The 18,852-nt window shown below is 41.0% G+C and overlaps 2 protein-coding genes across 3 annotated transcripts; both read right to left on the bottom strand.

The window, feature by feature from the left end:
* Window positions 1–2,877: 2,877 nt before the first annotated feature.
* mcrs1 (microspherule protein 1) lies at window positions 2,878–7,403 on the bottom strand. Of its 2 annotated transcripts, XM_072382364.1 has the most exons (14): window positions 7,202–7,403; window positions 6,515–6,671; window positions 6,203–6,341; window positions 5,914–6,078; window positions 5,626–5,735; window positions 5,417–5,525; window positions 5,053–5,191; window positions 4,795–4,870; window positions 4,684–4,712; window positions 4,112–4,204; window positions 3,930–4,012; window positions 3,757–3,844; window positions 3,353–3,480; window positions 2,878–3,257 (listed from the first exon to the last, which is right to left on the bottom strand). In XM_072382364.1, the coding sequence occupies exons 2-14, from the start codon at window positions 6,667–6,669 to the stop codon at window positions 3,171–3,173; spliced, it is 1,401 nt and encodes a 466-aa protein (XP_072238465.1). In that variant the 5' UTR covers window positions 6,670–6,671; window positions 7,202–7,403; the 3' UTR covers window positions 2,878–3,170. The 2 variants fall into 2 exon arrangements, with proteins under 2 accessions (XP_072238465.1, XP_072238466.1); XM_072382365.1 differs by lacking the exons at window positions 6,203–6,341; window positions 7,202–7,403 and having other exon boundaries at window positions 6,515–6,538.
* A 1,932-nt stretch (window positions 7,404–9,335) lies between these two features.
* cyp27b1 (cytochrome P450, family 27, subfamily B, polypeptide 1) lies at window positions 9,336–15,614 on the bottom strand. The gene is made up of 9 exons (XM_072382363.1): window positions 15,309–15,614; window positions 14,683–14,873; window positions 12,733–12,923; window positions 12,155–12,355; window positions 11,596–11,759; window positions 11,340–11,506; window positions 11,166–11,247; window positions 10,850–11,047; window positions 9,336–10,375 (listed from the first exon to the last, which is right to left on the bottom strand). The coding sequence occupies exons 1-9, from the start codon at window positions 15,534–15,536 to the stop codon at window positions 10,262–10,264; spliced, it is 1,536 nt and encodes a 511-aa protein (XP_072238464.1). The 5' UTR covers window positions 15,537–15,614; the 3' UTR covers window positions 9,336–10,261.
* Between the last annotated feature and the right edge of the window lie 3,238 nt (window positions 15,615–18,852).

Here is an 18,852-nt window from a genome sequence, read left to right as displayed (position 1 = left end):
TTCTTCCGGTTAAAAAAGACTTTCCACGTCCCCTCCCACATGCTAAGGACAGCAGATTGAATTGAAGAGAAGTTTTGATGCACTCTGTTGGTTTCCTTAGCTAGCAATTTGCACAAGGTGGTGTAAGCGTAGCCTTACATACACTACCTTACATAGGCATACTCTACAGCAATCACCAGTCTCTGACTAGTGAAAACTAACAGTAGGGATACTTCTTTCAGGGTAGAGGAAAAGAATAATTAGATTAAGACAGAACCACATTTATCTGTTGTGTTTATAATTATACTTATTGGTGTGCATTCTGTTAGCGTTGTTGCTCAGTGCTTTGGCTGTTCATTTGGTCCCTGTACAAAAGAATGAAAATAGATGTTGTCAGTGTGATCAGTTCAGTCAGCTTGAGAGGCTGAGGCTGGGCCTATTACCCAATAACCCTAAACCGTGTCCAAGTAAATAGAGCAGAGGTACATGTTTTTCAGGTTGCTTTATAAAGCTGAGCCAGACAGGACAAATAGTGAAAACAGGACCTTAGGAATGAAACCATGAATGCATTTATTATTGAGTTATCTGAGGGATGGAAATAGATGAGGCCATTAAGTCTTCCGCTGAGAAGGAACCCAGGGAGTGGGACGCTCTTGTTCCATGACGTCCTGGTTCCTTTAATGAATAAGGGGAAAAAGAGAGTGGAAGAGAAGGGTTAGGGGTGGAGTGCTGACACTAATGGAGTGGGTGGGAGAGATTAGACACACCTATATAGACCAGACAGGCGAGGGAAATTAATTATGTGAGGTGAGGTCTTTGTTGGTGACACTTTTAAAAAAAAAAGGGGATTTCTGGGGGAAGATGTCGAACTGAGGAATAAAGGGAAACATTGGCGTGACTCCTCCTCTGGCGTATTTAATACTCTGTGAAAGCAGCAGAACGTCCCGATGCTCACTGACAACAAAAACATTTCTCAGGCTCCTTCGTAAGTGACAGATGGGGAGAGAACGCTTCGATATATAAACAGGGCAAATATGAAGGCAGCCCTCAAAGCTTTATCCAGATAGATGAAACGATTATAAACATGGTATGTCTGTGCAGGTTGGTTCAGTGTATAAATCTATCAGTTTCAAGACCCTTCCCGTGAAGTTCTAACCAGGTCAAGTTGATGCTTGAACTATACGTATTTGTATTATTTTCATTTAGTGACACAGAGATTTCCGTTCCAGTTTCTGCTTTTTCTCCCCAGCTTCTGTGAAAGCGGTTGTAGCTTTATTAGATTTATGTTTACACACAGCAGCTTGTTCAGTTGGATGTGTTACATTAATCTACTGGTTAAAAGTCCCTGCTGTAGAGTTTTATTTTTGTTAGACAGCAGTTTAATACCTATTCATCCAACCATCCATTCATTTTCTAAACCCACATAATCCAAGTTAGGGTTGAAAGCTGAAATTACAATCTGTACTCCTGTTTCTCTGTGGAGAAAATCCCTCAGCTATGTAATAAAACCTAGTTACAACCCCACTGTCTGTTCCCGTTGTGTCTTTAGCACTATCTACAGGCGCAGTGTATACAGTCAGATGCATTTGTGACCTCTAATCAGGTCCCGTTCCTCAAACATGGATAGCTTAATTACAGTGTTGCTGACCTGACAGAAATCGGGATTTTCTGTTTTACCAAACCGGCTTAAAATGAATCTGCAACACGATGAAGAAACAAATACTTTAGCCTAAAATTCTGCAAGCCTACTTATAGCAAGCTGAAACATGTATCTTATCTATCCTCTAAAGGTTACTTAAGCTACTACTGGTGGAAGCACTGGTGTGCACTGGCATTACTTGTGGTCAAACATTAACTGGTAACACCTGTTTAGCAAAGAGTTGTGGTAACATTGTGGTGCTAAATGCAAAACAATTATCCCCACTGGCAATGCAAGAGGACAGGAAACAACACCTCGGTCCCTGAATCTGTTGCTCTTCTCACTTCGCATTTGCTGTGCAAGATAACTTAATCCAGGGTTTACATTCTAATCATCCTACGTCAACAGCGTTAACAACAGATCAGAGAGGAGCGGCTCATCCACTAATTGGAAAATATGTGCTTCGTATTTCGGCTGTTCTAATTCTCATGTCACAGTGGTTTTGGGCAAGATAAATCACCCCTCAGTATCACTGGTATGTTTGAGGTGGTTTCATTTAAAGGTGACTGTAAACAGTGCTGAATTTGTATGAATGGGTGAATGTGATTTGAAGTGTAAAGTGCTTTGTGCAGTCGGCATTATTACGTAAGCTATACACACGATTATTTTAACTTTAGCAATGTATCATTCTGAACAATTTATAGCAGATTGCTTTTCAAAAAAATACAAAACACACAACTCAGGACTGCAAAGGCAGAACATTCATATGAATGTACTGAAACATCAGGCCAACATGGTTAAAAGGTTAGAAAAGAAATGAGAAAATGGACATTTAAATCAGTTTTTAAATCAGTTTTTTCCTAATATCAATATTCCTTGCTTAAAGGGAAACTTACAAGAGTTGGAAATGATCCAACTCAGTTCGAATTGAGTCTTTTAAAAAGTGTGCTGTAGATGCTTCTCTGTTACCATTTTCTTATTCCTCACTCATCAATTTGTTTGGAAAACAAAACGTGGAAATGAATGTTCAGCCATGGACGAATCTCACGGTAAAAATGCCCTAAATGTGTAGAATTATTCCTGAAATTTATGTGAAAAAAAGAATGTAATCATAGGATCTGTTATGACCCCACAAGACCTGAAGTGACTAAACACGAGCAGGAGTGCACTCAAATGTCGCTTTAGGTTCTTATGTTTATATACAGGACATAATGTTTCGATCGTACCCTCCAAAAAAAACTAAATAAAACATCAAGACCTTCTGTATACAAGTTTAATATGTTGAAAAAGCTTCCCTAAAGAATTTAAATACAACGTTCTGAAAAACTGGAAAAAAAACAAGGCCATACCACAAGTGTCTACGTTACAACTTGAAATATCCACACACAACGCAAAAGCTGTTACCATTTTGTTCTGGGACTTAGCGCTCGTCTGTTTAAGATTCACATTTCAGGTTGGTGTATGTAACGGGTCTAATGTCAGTCCAGTTCTTGGTGGCAGTGTGGCCCCACACGCCCGCCACAGGCCCATTCTTCTGCTGGATGGCCGACCTTCACTGCTGTGTCATCTTGGCTGATTCGGCTTTTATTAGTGAGATGAGCTCCAGGTTTATTAGAAACACAAAACGAAGACCTGCGATCTGAAGAAAACAGGCACAGATTTTTAGAGATCTGTCATTTTTGTCACGGCTCAAGTTATTTCATTTGAATTACTCGGTTAGCAGCCTCCACACACCTCCACCACTGAGTTGTTGTTTAGTTTCCACTTGTTGCCCGACAGGACCGGTCTACCGTCAATGTAGATGGGCCTTCTGCCCTCGTTAGCAATGAAGAAGTCTCCATTATTTTTCAGTTTAATGACTCCTGTCAACACAAATGACAAATACAACCCGGTTAAACATGAATGGTTGATAATAAGTAGTTTGTTCATGTCATCAATAACACTGCAAAGCTCCTGCAGTAGAGATAAGGTCCTTCTTCTGTGTGCACCCCCCAAAAAGTGGCAATATTGATATTGATATGTGTGTTGATACATCAAATCGTATATCGATGTGTATCTGATGGCCAAATCCAAATGTTCTGACTGACAGCATTTTTGCCAGTGACCAACATCAAATCATGATGGTTTTGTTAAATCACCTTGTTTTCTTGATATTTTCCAGGCAGGCCCCTCTAGCGACAGGTCTACATCCACCTGCTTGTCCTTTGTCGCTCTCCCCAGTGTGATCTGTAGAAACCGAATCGTGGCGATAATTAACCTCACAGTGAAAATTGGTCTTTTGCAGTTAAATTCTGTTGGATTTTCGTCTCACCTCTCTCGATCTCATGAGGTATCGCACCATTCTTCCCCGTAACGCTGCCAGTGTCTGGTTGTCAAAGTCGGGCATGCTCATCCCTGGTGCCAAAGTACAAACGACGTAAAAATGAGTTTCACAAATTTCGATTCCTCTCCATATAGATATATATATATAAAAAAGTTTCTTAGTTAACACACCCGTGATGCTGTCAACGAGAACCTGCCATCGAGGCAGCTCCTGCTCCAGCTGCCTGATCTCCTTTTTCTGGTGACGATCTGAAATCATCAGCTCTGAAAGGAGACAACAAAGTAAACCAGAGGCCATATTCCAGAAAAAAAATCAGTTTTTCACTCTCAGTAAGAGGTCTAACTCAGCCCAAGCAGAGCGTATTAAAGCAAACGCCAAAATCCGAGTCCAGTTTTAACCTCCGACCACAAACATCAAATTAATTCACTCTTGACTCAAAGTCAAGATTTGTGCCAAATCTGAAATTCTGTCAAGGAATTTTTACAACGAACAACCAAAAACACAACGTGACAGTCACCAGAGAGACAGCAAGATGAATTACAGCACTTCCTTAACAGCAAAGTAAAACTCAAATAACAAATCAAAACCTTTCACATACTTTGGCTTTGACTTTCATTTGGAAAACTCAACGAAATTAAGCGCCTGAGCTTCATACTCCATTCACAAAGGACACGACTATTGTCACTCAAGCTGTGCGTGTCAAAGTCCAGTAAAAGGGTTTCCTCAAAATCTAAATTCTTACCATGCTCCAACACCTCATCTCTACTCTCCCTGTGTTAAAGAAATAGAAAATATTAGTGCTCAAGAGTCAGGGAGAAGTGGCATACAGAAATGTCAACAGAGGTAGGCTTACTTTAACTTCACATCATCAACCATCTGCTCAGCATCAGAGAAGTTGAGGACTTGGTCACCTTTAGGGAGGGGCTGTACTGCAAAGGACAATCGGTCGACAACGCTATTAAATATGGTGCGTTATGATCATGTCTAAGATGATATGATAACAGACACGTTAACATGCTTGGTGTTTTTGTTTTCAACTGCAAAATAAATCAAGCCGCTTTGAAGTGTTCGAGGATTTGAATGTGAAACAATCCCCTTTAATGTTGCTCACCGCTCTGATCATCCAGTAGGTAGTACTGTTTAAGCAGCTGCCAGTGCACCAACAGACTCTTGGGTGTGCGAGAAGGGTGAAAGACACCGGGGTGTTTGCTCAGAAGCTCCTGAAATATGTCCAGTTTGGGCTGACTAGTCTGTTTGAATAAAAAATATCACACAAGCCCTTCGTGAACAAAGCGATCCAGTGCAAATGTGCCACGGGCTGCTAAACACATGACAAACCTCCAATATAGCATATAAAAACAGCTGCTTTCCATAACTATGAGCACAATGTCTCAATCAATCAGGCATTGAAAACTTAACCTTAACTAGTCTTATACTTCCATAAAAGACACATTACTGAGTATTACGTCCCTTACCGAACCAATCTTGGCCAGCAGCGACTGCTCAGTTTGACCAAAGAGGGCTTTGCTTTGGATTGCTGCGATTGCTTCCGGGTGAAGCTGCCGCATGGCCTGCCACGCCAGCCTGTACATACAGACGAGACAAAACCAGAGACGAGCTTTCAAGAAGATTCAAGAACAGTGGCGTAAACAAGAAAAAAATTAATACACGCTTAGTCTCTTACTTTGAGATGACGGGATCGTACAGCAAAGCGTACCACCTCTCCTTAATTTCCCGCAAAGTGAAGCGACAACTGAACTTGACCCCCAGATGAACTGACGTTAGGTCAGTAGTCTGAGAAAAATACAGAATAACACACAAACACATAGGTTAATGTTTTTTTTTTGTTCTACTTGGATCACAAACTGACCAAAAAAAAGAGCCACAAAAGTGAACTAGTTTCATGAATTCAGAACAAGGTGCACATGTTTTAGCAATGAACTAAAGCTTTTTTTTTTCCCCTGCTGCTCACCTGTAACACAGCATTTATTAGTAGTAGATCATCAGTAGGCTTCCATCGTCCCAAGTCTTTAGTAATATGTAAAGGCTGCTTGCTTTTCTTCACTCTTTTGGCCATAGGTGCAGGGTTTATGACCATTGTGAGAGGGGGTGTGAGAGCAGTTCCTGTTTTTGTCACCTGACAAGGAAAGAAATATAATACAAAAAAATCCATCAATGTATTCCTCTGTCCTCTGAGGGTTTATCACATTTCTGCCTCAAGATCCTTTAAGAATCAGGATTATCTTTTGGGTCTTGTATACCTTTTTTTTCTCACTAGATGAAGGTTCACTTCCCGAACAGCGGACAGGCTCTATGACAGGGGGGCCTTTGACTCTACTGGATGACTTCACAAGACTGCTCTCCACAAGCTCATCATCAAACTTCTTTCTCTTTATTGACCTTATTGCGTAAGGACATTATTGTGTCGACATGTATACAGCAGATCTTTAATATTTGTTGATTATCCACAAAAATACAACGTATGTGAAGCAACGTATTTTCATGTTTTACTTTTACTTTATACCTATGCTACAGTTGGAAGGGCTAAATATACAAAGGCTTATGAATCAAACCTGGATGAACTTCTCCGCTTGGGTACACCACTGCCAAAGGGTTGTGTTGCCGTCCTTTTCACATCTTTTACACCAAGGGACTCCTCATCCTCTGATCGACTCTGAACGCCAGCTACTCCCATCGGCGCACCAACCACATGATCACCAGCCTGCATCTCTTCATTCACACGAGGAAGAACACAAGGAAATAGTTAAAATGTAAGGAAATAGACCCTACACATGGGCTGAAGACTAGACTATTTTTAATGAACCTTTAATGAAAATCTAACTTAGGCATAATTAAAAGGCCTTCGTCTCAGTTGACAATAAACTTTGTTAATGTAAACATAAATTAAGGTACGATGAGTTGGAAATAGACAGTTTTGTAAAAATCAACATGGTGGATTACGTCTCAGGCAAAACCATGTTATGCTGTATCTTTGTACCTTTGTTTACATGTATTGTTAACACAGGGCCTCTCATTTTTTGAATATATAATATGGCTTTCAGTTATCAATTAATAACTGTAGCAAGCAATATCATAATCACAGACAATAATCCACTACAGTATGTTTGGCTAGACGATGTAAATTTCTCAAAATAACGTAGGTTTAAGTGGCTAGCTAACGTTAGCTTAGCTAACACAGCCAACTTGCGATTGCTAACGTTGGGTAACTAACGAGCTAATACAACTAGCCTACGACTCACCTTTATTGGTTATTTTCGTTCGCTGTGGTGTAAGATTAGCTTATTTGGGTTTAATATAATTTACTTTTGCCTATTAGCAATACTAAGTTGCCTCAAAAACATGCCTAACTCAAATATTTCACGTCCACCTTATTAGCATTAGCCCCTCGGCTACATAGTTGTTTTCTTCCTGTGTGGTTTGATCGCTGTTGGAAAACAGCCTTACGGCGCACTACCGCCGCCATGTGGACTGGAATAATACAGACCTGTGACATCTTATCCACTGTATCGCCTTAAAATCTTATATTTGCAAAAATTACTTGGGTATAAAATTATATTCATATCATAAGACCTAGAGTCATTGTTATTAAAAGTTGAACATTTTTAAGATAAGTTCCGGTCATTTAGTCATGCAGGAAAGTCCGTGAAAAAAAAACTTTTTTGAGACATATTTATGGTAATTTTGTCCTTATGTCATATTAAGGAAAAAGTAGCCAAGATTTGGTTGAGGGGGGAGTTCGTTCATTTTTAAGGGATTTTGCCACTTTTACTGACTCCATTTTTTCACTGTTTCCAGTCATTTTGAATTTGCCAAAAAAAGGATAAAAAATTATAATGTAAAAAAAAAAGTATAATGGCCTGCTGTGGGCCGTTTCCTCAGTATTTCAAAACACAGTTCGAAGAGATCTGAGTATTAGTCCAAGTGTTTGATTTGCATTTGGAAGCTGTGAATGGGAAGTCCAGATATTCGCTTAAAAAAGGAGGAATGCAATTGACGTATGCCATCATTAGGCTTTAAAGATAAAGCTGACCAATCTGAGAGACAGCAGAAACTAACCCATTGTGCATCAGTTCCATGCCTTTCAAGCTGGAACTGATACACTTTTGCTGTGCATTGGTTCTGTGTGAAAGTACAGAGGCTGCATGGGAAGTCAAACCTGATCTATTACTGATACGCCTCTGAACCAGCAATGGAGGCAGTAAAAGAGGTGAAACAGGCAAGAGATGAACATGTGGCTGACTGTCAGAGGAGAGTTAGAAGGCACTGGGTCACTGGTGATGACGTAACAGCTGATGGAAATAACTGTGTAACTTCTGAGATGTGGAGAGCTAAAGTACTGTCTGTTTCTTACTCACCCCAAAAGCTGCTGAGTTTATGATTGTTTAACGCGATATTTTCCTTTTAAACCCATGAATTAAAGCTGAAAAACCAGTCTCACCTTGATTGCTTCATATGTGCGGAGGTGTGAATATCAAAGATTGTAAAAGTTTCAAATCAATTCTTTATCTCATCACACCTTCCAATAATCCAGAAACCACAGGGAGAGGTGCTGTTGGACGAAGTTTCACAGTTCTGATGGGAGGGAGTTTATTGTATTTCATGCTTAAAAGACCACGCCTCACTTGTTCTTTTTTCATTTTCCCAACAGGAATCTAAAATCTCACCAGTACAGTTTTATGGTATTCGGAGTCTCCTTGCATCTGTACACAGTATAGGGTAATAAAAGCAGTATTACTCTAAAATCCAGTGGTATTTCTCCCTTGTGTGTTCACCAACATCTATGCCACTGGAATATTGCCAACAGGAGAGAGGGATGTGAGAGAGTGAGTTTAACATATGTAACGCGTGCCATGATTTCACACAAAAATGAATCATTGCCTCATCATTGGTAATGATCAGTGAAGGTTGTGTGCATGTGTTGAATCTCTTTCCAGCTTCTGAAGGCCTGAGGACCCTTATTTCTTGCATAAAAAACGTCTTACAAGTACAGCACACACACATCAAATACACGTGTGACTGCAACAATAAATGTTTCAAGGCCAAAACATCAGGAGCTCATGCATATTAGATCATCATTGTTCCACATTTGAGGAACAAGTTGCAAAGCATAAAGTGGATCCAAACATTCACCCACAGTTGCTGCACCACAGCTATGTGCCAGGTGGTTATTCATTGGTATGAAAGTGATGGCAATCAAATAAAAAAAAAAAAGTTTGATCAGCTTAGGACCTAATCTAATGCAGCTGATGGTGTTGGAGCAGACTTAAATGCAGAGGGTGCAAGAGGGAATCAAATAAAGAAACGGGTGCCATCAATAATGAAAACATGATTCTCACAGCTTGGCCCAAAATAAACCAACGAATAGGCAAAAAAAACAGTTCAAAACCAATTTTATTGACATATACAGTAACGGCTTCAAAGTGCGTTAAATTAGAATAAATACATGTTTCACATCCTTAACCTTTGGAAAAATAATGTACTGTCACTAAAAGTAAGTTTCAGTGTAAAAAGAAAATATGTATATGCCGATGGCCCAGCACTGAAGAAAATATCTACATCGAATCATAAAGCCTGAGAATATGTCTCAAATATCAATGGCACAAGAAATTCCTACACAGAAATATTGCTAATAGCTGCCTGTTTTACCAGTAGTACAACGTTGCCCCATAAACACCTTAGAAAGCACACCTGCATCATTATATCGAACATCATATCTACAACAGGTGTCTCTTAGCACCAGTCCGAGGCCCTCCTAACATTCTGCATCTTACTATGCCGGACAATATAAAGAAAAGCTTTTTAAATCAAAAGTTCACATGATCTGAACAAAGAGGAAATTGCTGGTGTCGAAGATCACTTATAATCAGATATGAGAGTGGGTTTCCAGATTCACGAATAATCTGCTTTGAACAAATTCCAACAATGCATTCTAGTGCTTTAACTAAAAGTTTTACTTTTTTTTTTTTTGCTCTATGGCTTTGCGTAACCTAACATGTGATGGGGGTCTCCTTTGTCACTAGATCAAGTTCGTTGTCGCAACTCTTTCAGTAAGAACAGCTTCCACGACGAGCCATCAGCCCCCATCTTTCTTCCATTATCGCTTCTCATATCAGCCAGCACTCACTGAGCAACCGATGAGGAGGCCGTTGCTCTTTGCTGTGTCAAAGTTTGAAGACCCGCTCTTACGTGAGCCACCGCCGGCTCGTGGTTGGTGTGATAACGCTGCCCGCTAGTTCTCCTCATTGCCCAGGGGGGGGACTCACTTTCACTTGTGTAACTGTCCAGCTCAGGAGAGTAGGTCATCGTTCAATAAACTGGAGGCTAATGGCATTTTCAGGAACTAGAAGAGTGCGTGTCATCGGCTTCACGGAAACTCCGTCGGGGTCCGGCTTCACATCAAACTCTATAAGCATCTAATGAAAGCAGAGTAAACGGATTAGCAACAGAGTCGCTAAAAATAAATAAATAAATAACACAAGTGCAGGCTAGTGACTGGGAAATCCCTGGACAACATAAGCCAATTAATTCATCAGGAGCTGGATTTGCATAATTACTTAAAGCCCTTTCTTTCAGTTTCTGACATTGTAAGAAGCTCTGCAAGAGGACTTGTAGAAAACAGAGCACAAACTGCACGAAATCCTTAACTAAATGACTTGCACCCGAATGTGATAGTTGCATTGCTTGCATCTTCTACATTTTCATACCTTTAATATTTGTGATTGGCTGATACCGCTCTTATCTAAAAAGATGATCTGCTGAATATACTATGCTCAGAGAAGCTGTGCATTGTAAGTGTAACGCTTCAGCGGATAGGCAAATCATATGTCAAATGAGCTGTTCTCAAAGGCTGAACAAATAAATAATTCAACTAAGTCAAGTCAACTCACCCGGGAAAGAGCGAGGTACAGCTCCAGCTCAGCAATACGACGACCTATGCAGCTGCGTTTTCCCACGCCAAAGGGCACAGAGGCATACGGATGATAAGCCTGGTCTTTCTTAAACCAGCGAGAGGGCTGGAAGGCGTGCGGGTTTGGGAACACTGTGGGGTCCCGTGATGTTGCAAAGTGGCATAAGGTAATCAGAGTCTGGAAGGGAAGAATTTGTGGTCAAATGTGTGTTGAATGCATAAAAAAGGAGCCGTGTGTCCATCAAAGGGACAGGATTTGAGTCAATCTCTGCAGGACAAATGGTGTTAAGACTCACATTTTTGGGGATGAGATAGCCTCCAACCTGGATGTCTTTGTCCGTAATGACCCTTGCATTAGCAGGAATAACTGGGTACAACCTGGAACCCAAAAAAGTTCAACACTGTCAGCCTAAACTAAATTTGGAGACTGGAAAAAAATCCCCAAATAACCGAAACCCTTTGAGTTATACCTAAGAACCTCTTTGACTGTGGCTTTAAGGAGAGGCATGCGGGCCACGTCTGCAGCCTCTGGTATCCTTCGACCCTCCAGCACACTCAACACCTCCTTCCTGAGCGCGTCCTGCACCTCTGGGTGACGGGACAGCTCATATAACGACCAGGACAGGGTGCTGGAGATCTGAAATAACATATGGGAGGTTTTAACTGGCTGCTGGACTGAAAGAAGAATCCAGCGAAGAAGCTGACAGAAAGTGGACTCATTCCTACCGTGTCGACTCCCGCAAGAAGCAGCTCTGTGACGTTGCTGTAGACAGTTTTCATGGGCAGCCCTGTCTGTGACAGGAAGTAGGTGAGATAATGACCCTCCACCTTCTCTCCTCTGGCAACCTTCTCTGCTTCGGCAGCCACACGCTGGTCAATGTGACCTTTTGCTACATACACAAGGAGATCAGAGGCCATTATGACAAAGATGACTCAAGCTGACGGACACACTGCAGTAAATCTTGAGCTTTCTACTTTTCTTTCTTTTTTTAAATGAGATGAAGCTATGTCTTTTAAAAAAGAAAGAAAAAAAAACATTAACTGCCATGTTCGGGACTTCTGGCTCATTTTAGGCCACATGTTCTAGTAGTTCTTTATCTAGGGTGATTATTTTAAACATGTTGGATGTTTCAGATCTGCATAAGACTTGTAAGAGTGGTCGGGATGACAGCACACAGCTGAGTGAAAACCAACAAAAGCCAATGAGAAGAGATACACAGTACACAGTCATTTCCTACAACACTGAACCCAATCTCAAGCATCGCATTTGTTGAAGAAAACCTACCAAAATCAAACATGTAGTCCCAACACTGACAAAAGACATTCCAGGGCTTAGGAAACAGCTGGTGCAGCCAGCTTGGCATGGCCATGGTAAGAAGCGTCATCACAAACATGGTGTTAATCGACCGGATGAAACGCTCCGTCTCTTCAGGTACGACAGGAGCCAGGCAACCGATTCTGGTTTCAAACAACACTGAAGAAATACCTGTCAGACACAAGACAACACAGAAGAAGTAAAGAAGATGAGTAAGCTAGAAGCTCTGGGTGCAAAAGAAGTTAAAAAACAGGCTTTAAGTCAAACAACATTTTTCAGTTATCCAAACAACAAAGCCCATGAACACAACATGTGAGAATGAAGTTAAACAAGAAAATGTATTTTCTCTGTCTCCGCAAGAGCAGGACAGAGGGTGCTTGTTGTTGATCTAGCCAGGCATTGACGGGCATATATGTGGTAACATGTCAGTAAAATGGCATAGTTTTCCTGCACGTAGTTGGGCCTTATTACCAATGATTACACTGTGCGTTACACCTTGTAGTGATGCATAATGTTACTCCTAGACAATATGAGATATGAGACCTTACCCTCAAGGCCGAAGCGATAGAACTCGCTGGCGATGTCGGTAACAAGGCCTTGAGGACGTCTGCAATGGCGAAGTTTGGCGATGAGGTCACTGACGACAGTGTTCAGGGTTTTATCGTAAGCTTCCACCGCCTTCGGTCGGAGCATGTGCTTCCCCAGGAGACTCCTCACTGCCTGCCACTCCTCCCCCTCGCTACACACACACACACACAGGGTAAATTAATAATGGTATATAGATTTGGATAAGTATCTAAATGCAGATAAAACAGGATTTATACACTCATCTTCAACACCAGATTGATATATGGTAAGAGAGTAAATAAATAACTAGAAAAAGCAGTGAGAATGCTGATAAGTTGAACAGTAGAAAACCAGTTGCTGAAGTCTTGGTTGAAGGAACTTGAAAGTGAAAAGACAACAGTGCAACGCTTTAAAGCTGCTGTAAAAACTGCAGAAGACTGAGCAGAAAAACTTGAAGGGTTAATAACAACAGAAGGATTTCAAGCAGAATGAAAATAAGTGAAAATAACCTTATATTGAATTGTAAAAGTTGGAAAGTGACAGCTGGAGACCATTTCAACACAGAGATGAACTGTTCTCATGAAAAAGGTCAAAGGTTAAATGGATCACCAGAACATTGATCTTAAATGGGAAACAGAGAAACACACAGAGAAGAAAGAAAGAAATGGTTTAATTCAAAGCATCTAATTTTAACAATGGCCTGGAATGAAATGGGTTCACATTTTACTTCAAGGTTTAGGGAGAAATGAGTCTAGAACTGGATAAGTCTAACATGAAGTAAAGAAAAGCACACAAACAGTGAAGCTGTGAACATCTGAGCCTCTCAAGCAGCTGCTTCCATCTGTTATAGTCTCATGTGAAAAGAAACTCAAAAGATTTGATGCTGTTCCCCTTAGGGTGACATGGCTTAAGTGGTAGGAAACAGTTCAAAGCAGTGTCCATCAGGTTGAAAAGTAAAATGGAAAAAGCGTCAGGAGAGATAGAGGAACACGCTGATGTAGTTTTTATTTCAATCGAGTGTAAGACGTGGGAGCGATTAAAAAACACATGACATTTCTGCTCTCCTCCAAAGATCTGTCCAAAAGTTAACATTGCAGTCAATGGAGAGCTTTGAGGCGTTTCACTCGCTTGGAGGCTCATAACTCAAATTCAGTAAGTCTCAGCTCTTTGATTGTCCCATTAGCTGACCCGTCCTGTACTTTGATGGCAACATTATGTCTGTGGGTTGAAGACTATGGACACAGTGACAGGTTAAAACCTTTTATGCTGAAGACTCTTTCTGTGCTCTGCCTCCATCCGTCTCATTGGCACACATTGTAAACTCAGAAATCACCCAAAAATGTACAAAAATTTTAAACTGCCATTTCAAAGTTGGTTGAATATTTGAAAAAGCTGCATCATTCAGTAATAGCCGAATGTTTTGTGAATGATTTAAAGTGTGAATGATGTCTTTAGCTGAAAGTATGCTGAAGATTTCAAAGAGGAGAACGTTTTTGAAGGATTTTAAAGATTTTTACATTCATTTCAATGACCGAAAAAAATTGAATAAACGTTTAATATTCTAGAAAGTTAGAAACACCAAACGTCATAACAGGAATCTCCCGAAAGAGCTGAACGTTTTGATATACAAATTGTTGAAATCGCTGGAAGTACGCGGAACGAGTTAAACGCCGAAAAACGGGCGGAATAATAAAGAGAAACAGCTGAATCGGCATTCTCCCAGTTAAGCCTTGTGTTGTAAATCTGGCTATCCTATCATTCTTATCTGTGTCTGACTGCCTCCTTCAGTTCATTCCACTGCAGTGAATGTGCAGATTATATCACTGGCTGTTCATTATCTTCAGCCTACCGCTGGTGTCTGATGAGAACTAATTGGGGTGGGGGGTAGAGATAGAGGACATTTGACACGTTTAAAAAGGTGCACTACTCACGATGTTAAAAGCCCGCAGTGATGTCCTCTGAGCGTCCTGTAGTCTTTCCAGGAGGACAGGTTGGAGCGCATGGGGTGCTGACCCTCCTGCCTCAGGACCTGCTCTATGAGCGCAGGATCGGCCACATGAACGGTCAGAATGGGGCCAAAGCTTGCCTTCCACATGGGGCCATATCGATTCACTCCTTCCACCTGAGGCACGAGACAAAGGCTTGTTAAACCCCTGCAGGCTATATAAAGTCACATAGTTCTCATATTCAGTATGCAGAGTCCAAAACTTTGAAGGTCAAAAGAGGGCACCTTTGTAAGAAACGGACTTGCACCGAAGATGCTCGGCCTCAGCCTAAAATGTAAGGCTCACACACTGTGTGGGCTTTAACAAAAACGAGTTTTGACCAGACCCAATAAACACAACCATATTCCCCAAAATTCTTACTTGTGCATATGGTCTAATAGTGTTTAATGGAACTCGTATGTGTATGAAACATATCCAACAAAATAATGCATATACTAAATGCATTATTTTTAAAAAACACGAGAAGTTCAGATAGAAGTGTTGACTTATGTCAGTTCAAAATGCAACGCGTGTAGCCAGAAACATTAATGCGCTTGTAACCACTTCCTTACCTGCAGCTCGTGCAGCCGTGACAGACCCCCCCTGGCTAATAAATCCCAGACGAAGCTGGGGAGTGACGGTCCAGGCATGTCGCCCAGAGTCTTCACCGCCTTCTGCTTGCCGGCCGCCGGTCCGGCTGCTGCGCTCTCAGCCCACCTGTCCATCCACTTGACCAGTGGGAAGGCACTCCGGCCGGTTACTCGAAGAGCTTGCTGAAGCATCCTTCTCACAAAGATCATGGAGCGCAGTCCGAACGCGAAAGCTACGGATGTCGGTGCTCATTTTGTTTCCCCGGCTGGAGGCTGTATTTATAACGCACGACCTGTTCCTCGAATCCTTGGAGAAAAAGCTGCAAATTTTATTATTTTGGGCCAATCATGGGTGTAAAGGCTCGCCAGGTCCCGCCCCACCAGGATGGAACTACTAAGGCGTGAGCTGGGAAGAAGGTGTGTCCAATCAGAGGGCTGAGCTGCGACCATCCCAAAGATAGCACACGTGGAAATCCTGGATAAATAAGACATGACTGGTGTATAGACTCAGGCTTATCGTTATCTCCTCCGAGAAGCACTTTGCCCTCCAATAATCCTTTAAATTGACACTTTTCAGGTGATCCCCTCCAAGGTCATTGCTACTTGAAGTTTAATTTTTCTGGAAGGTGGACATCTGATCTATTTGTGACAAGAACCCTGCAAACATGTTTCATCCCACAGACAAGAAAAGTACAAATCAGGCAGTTGATCCAACAACTGAAAGCGGCACACAGTCAGTGTTTCAAACACAACTGAATTTCTTTAAAAAAATATATAGTCGCCCTCTGTCTTCACCAGACCTGATTGTGCTTTGTTTACCCAGCAATGACCAATTATTTTTGCTGACTTGGTGGTTTCCAGGTGAGAGAGAAAATCCTGACCTGATTCTGTTTGAACTGGAATTTGTTCATAGCGCAATATGTGTGAAGTAACAGCCCTGAAGCTGTAGGCTACTCAGAATCTGCTCTGACATTTGATGTTGCATTAACTGATGTAGGCTTTAACTAGAAATCTTATTTCAGAGAAACACAGAGGACTGACTGCCAGCTACAGGCATGAAGAAAGGTTGGAGGACAGGGATGTGTTTGCTGCAGTTAATATACAACTCACAGACTTTCACTTATGCATTATGGTACCTTCAAACATGTTCATTTTCTTCTTATTAAATGGCAAAACGTTTATGGCATTGATATTTGCAAATCTGAAGTTAAACAGATAAAAAGCTAATCATTATGTAGTGAATAGGCTACATTCAGGTAAATTCATTAACAACTGCTTCCAATACACTGGATTATTGAAATCATGTGACATTTTCCTGTGATATATTAAGACAACCAGTTAAAAGAAAGACCAGTTAAAAGAAAGACCACAAATTACATTTGGAGTCCCATACAGATACACAATGCAGTCAAATACAAAACAGGTCTTACCTGACATTAAATGCATCAAAAATAGTTGAACATCCTTTAGTTTCAGTATAACTCTAAAATGGTATTCTAAAAGTAATGTGCTGCGCTGTCGGGCCTTTGTTTAAAACATTGTAGTTCTGCTGTGATGTTTGCGTGGAAACCCTCTGAGATTTAAACTTTATGATTGAATAACCACGCTTCAAGCTACCTGTTAACCACGTTAAATCATACGTTATAAACAATGAAAGTCAAGTGCGACAGGGCTTAAGGAATGTATATAAAAATGTACAAACTGAAGGAAGAAGAAATATGGGTTGACGCCCTAAAATGAGCCTGGCGCCCAACGAGATATCATTCTTAAAAGTCATGACATTTTTCCTGAAAAATGATCTGCGGTAACCGCAACCTGCAAATTAACCTGCACATCCCTCTTGAAGTAGATCTGCTGCTTTTTTTTTTTTTTTTTTTACAGGTCTGCTGCCCTCTAGACTGTTATGAATGGTTAAGGTGATTAAAACAGTGATTAAGAGACATCTAATCCACAGATGCAAGCCTGCTGCTAGGTTAAAGGGTCACTTCTGACCTGATATATGACATCTACATTTTGAGCAGTTAGTTACTTCTCTCGCATCAGAATGCATTCTGGAGCGTTGCAAGTGGAACACTTACAATGACAAACATACAATGAGGAGAGTTTTTGGTGGTCCAGGACATCGCTGTTGCATTTGACTGAGCTGCTTTGCCATCATATTAAAGGGAAGGAAATTGGCAAGATCCACAAGGGCACAATGCTTAAATGCTCAGCGGTCGGCAGGTCTGATGCTTGGAATTGTAGCAGCAATGCGTTACAAGATCAGGCACACGATTAGTAAGCCGATTTGCTTGGTTGGTGCCTCTGCTGTCAATTGAAAAAGTTGTTCTCAACATTCCACTGCTTGCTATGTTACCTGTAATACATGTGAATCCGTCCTTATGAGGTCACCTGTTAGTCCAGTCAAAAGAAGTGGCATGCAAACAATTGTGAGATTTTTTTTGTTTACGGTACTGTGCAGAGGTGATTTTTTTTTTTTTTTAGAGAGGAACACAGGAGGGAAATACCTTGTTTTTATAGATAACCTGAATTCATGTGTCCTTAGCCTAAGACTTTGTGTTTTGAAGAAACTGACTTTGACTGGAGGCTGGCAGACTGGAGATTGGTCTTGTTAGTATGGCTTTCTGTACTTTTGCCCCATTTTTACACAGGTATCTATGTAGAAAAATAAGGAGAGCTGTAACGATGCTTTAGATGTTTCTGCTGTTTAGTCAAGTTAAAAAGTTGAAAATAAACTGATTTTGCTATGTTGTTTTCCTACAACATGGAGTTTTGCTTTTGGCTTTTGACATTACAGCTGCAAGAAAACTCATGTACAATTCATGTTACAGCAACAAGTTGAGGATATAACAAAGTAACATTTTGCTTCACAATGGTGATTATGTAACATGCAGCTGATAAAAATAAAACGGATGCACACACTTGACAGTAGCCTTGACTGTATTAAATGAAGCCGCCAGAGGATGATATCAGAAGAAAGGCCATTTTCAAGCAGCACTGCACTCCTCATATCAGACCTTTTTGCAGTGTCTGATCTGCAACACGTTAATCCACTTTCCGATCATGAATAAATCATGAATAAAAATAAATCTGGCGTGTCAGAAAACATATGGACACGTGGAAAGTACACCAGACTTCCCAAGTTAACCACGGGACAGTTATCTTCAAGAATAAAAGAGAAATGCTGACCTCTGAAATATTCTTGAACACATAAAAAACTTTTTAGACGAGGTCACTGATGCCTTGACAGGTTCTGGTCTTACACGACACACTGCAAACAAATCTCAGCTCAGAATATCTTTTCATCAGTGGCTTTGTGAGAAATAGTGGGATAAGTATGATTATGAATTTTTAAAAGACTAGCTTCTTTGTGCTGTTGTGCATTGATGCAGCCCTGCTGAACATTGTGCTATAGGGTGCGGTGGGGTTAGCCTCAGAGGTATTTCCCCTTACCGTATTGGCCATGTGCCCAATAGAGAGGCTGCCCTACCCCCAGACAAGTGAGTTAAAGTTCATGTCTGAAGTC

This window comes from Leuresthes tenuis, unplaced genomic scaffold, assembly GCF_036924035.1.
Source record: "Leuresthes tenuis unplaced genomic scaffold, fLeuTen1.0.hap1 SCAF_3, whole genome shotgun sequence".
Lineage (NCBI taxonomy): Eukaryota > Metazoa > Chordata > Actinopteri > Atheriniformes > Atherinopsidae > Leuresthes > Leuresthes tenuis.
Note: the sequence above shows the minus strand (reverse complement) of the source record. Positions and strands in the feature narration are given on the sequence as shown.

Excerpts from the sequence above, each read along its gene's own strand:
- cyp27b1 (XM_072382363.1), bottom strand. The coding sequence starts at position 15,536 with ATGATCTTTGTGAGAAGGATGCTTCAGCAAGCTCTTCGAGTAACCGGC. Across the intron at positions 14,874-15,308 it reads CACGGCTGCACGAGCTGCAG|GTGGAAGGAGTGAATCGATA; the intron begins GTAAGGAAGTGG and ends CTCGTGCCTCAG. Across the intron at positions 11,248-11,339 it reads ACAGTCAAAGAGGTTCTTAG|GTTGTACCCAGTTATTCCTG; the intron begins GTATAACTCAAA and ends TTTGGGTTCCAG.
- mcrs1 (XM_072382364.1), bottom strand. The coding sequence starts at position 6,669 with ATGCAGGCTGGTGATCATGTGGTTGGTGCGCCGATGGGAGTAGCTGGC. Across the intron at positions 6,079-6,202 it reads CATCTAGTGAGAAAAAAAAG|GTGACAAAAACAGGAACTGC; the intron begins GTATACAAGACC and ends TTTCCTTGTCAG. Across the intron at positions 4,013-4,111 it reads TCTCGTTGACAGCATCACGG|GGATGAGCATGCCCGACTTT; the intron begins GTGTGTTAACTA and ends CTTTGGCACCAG.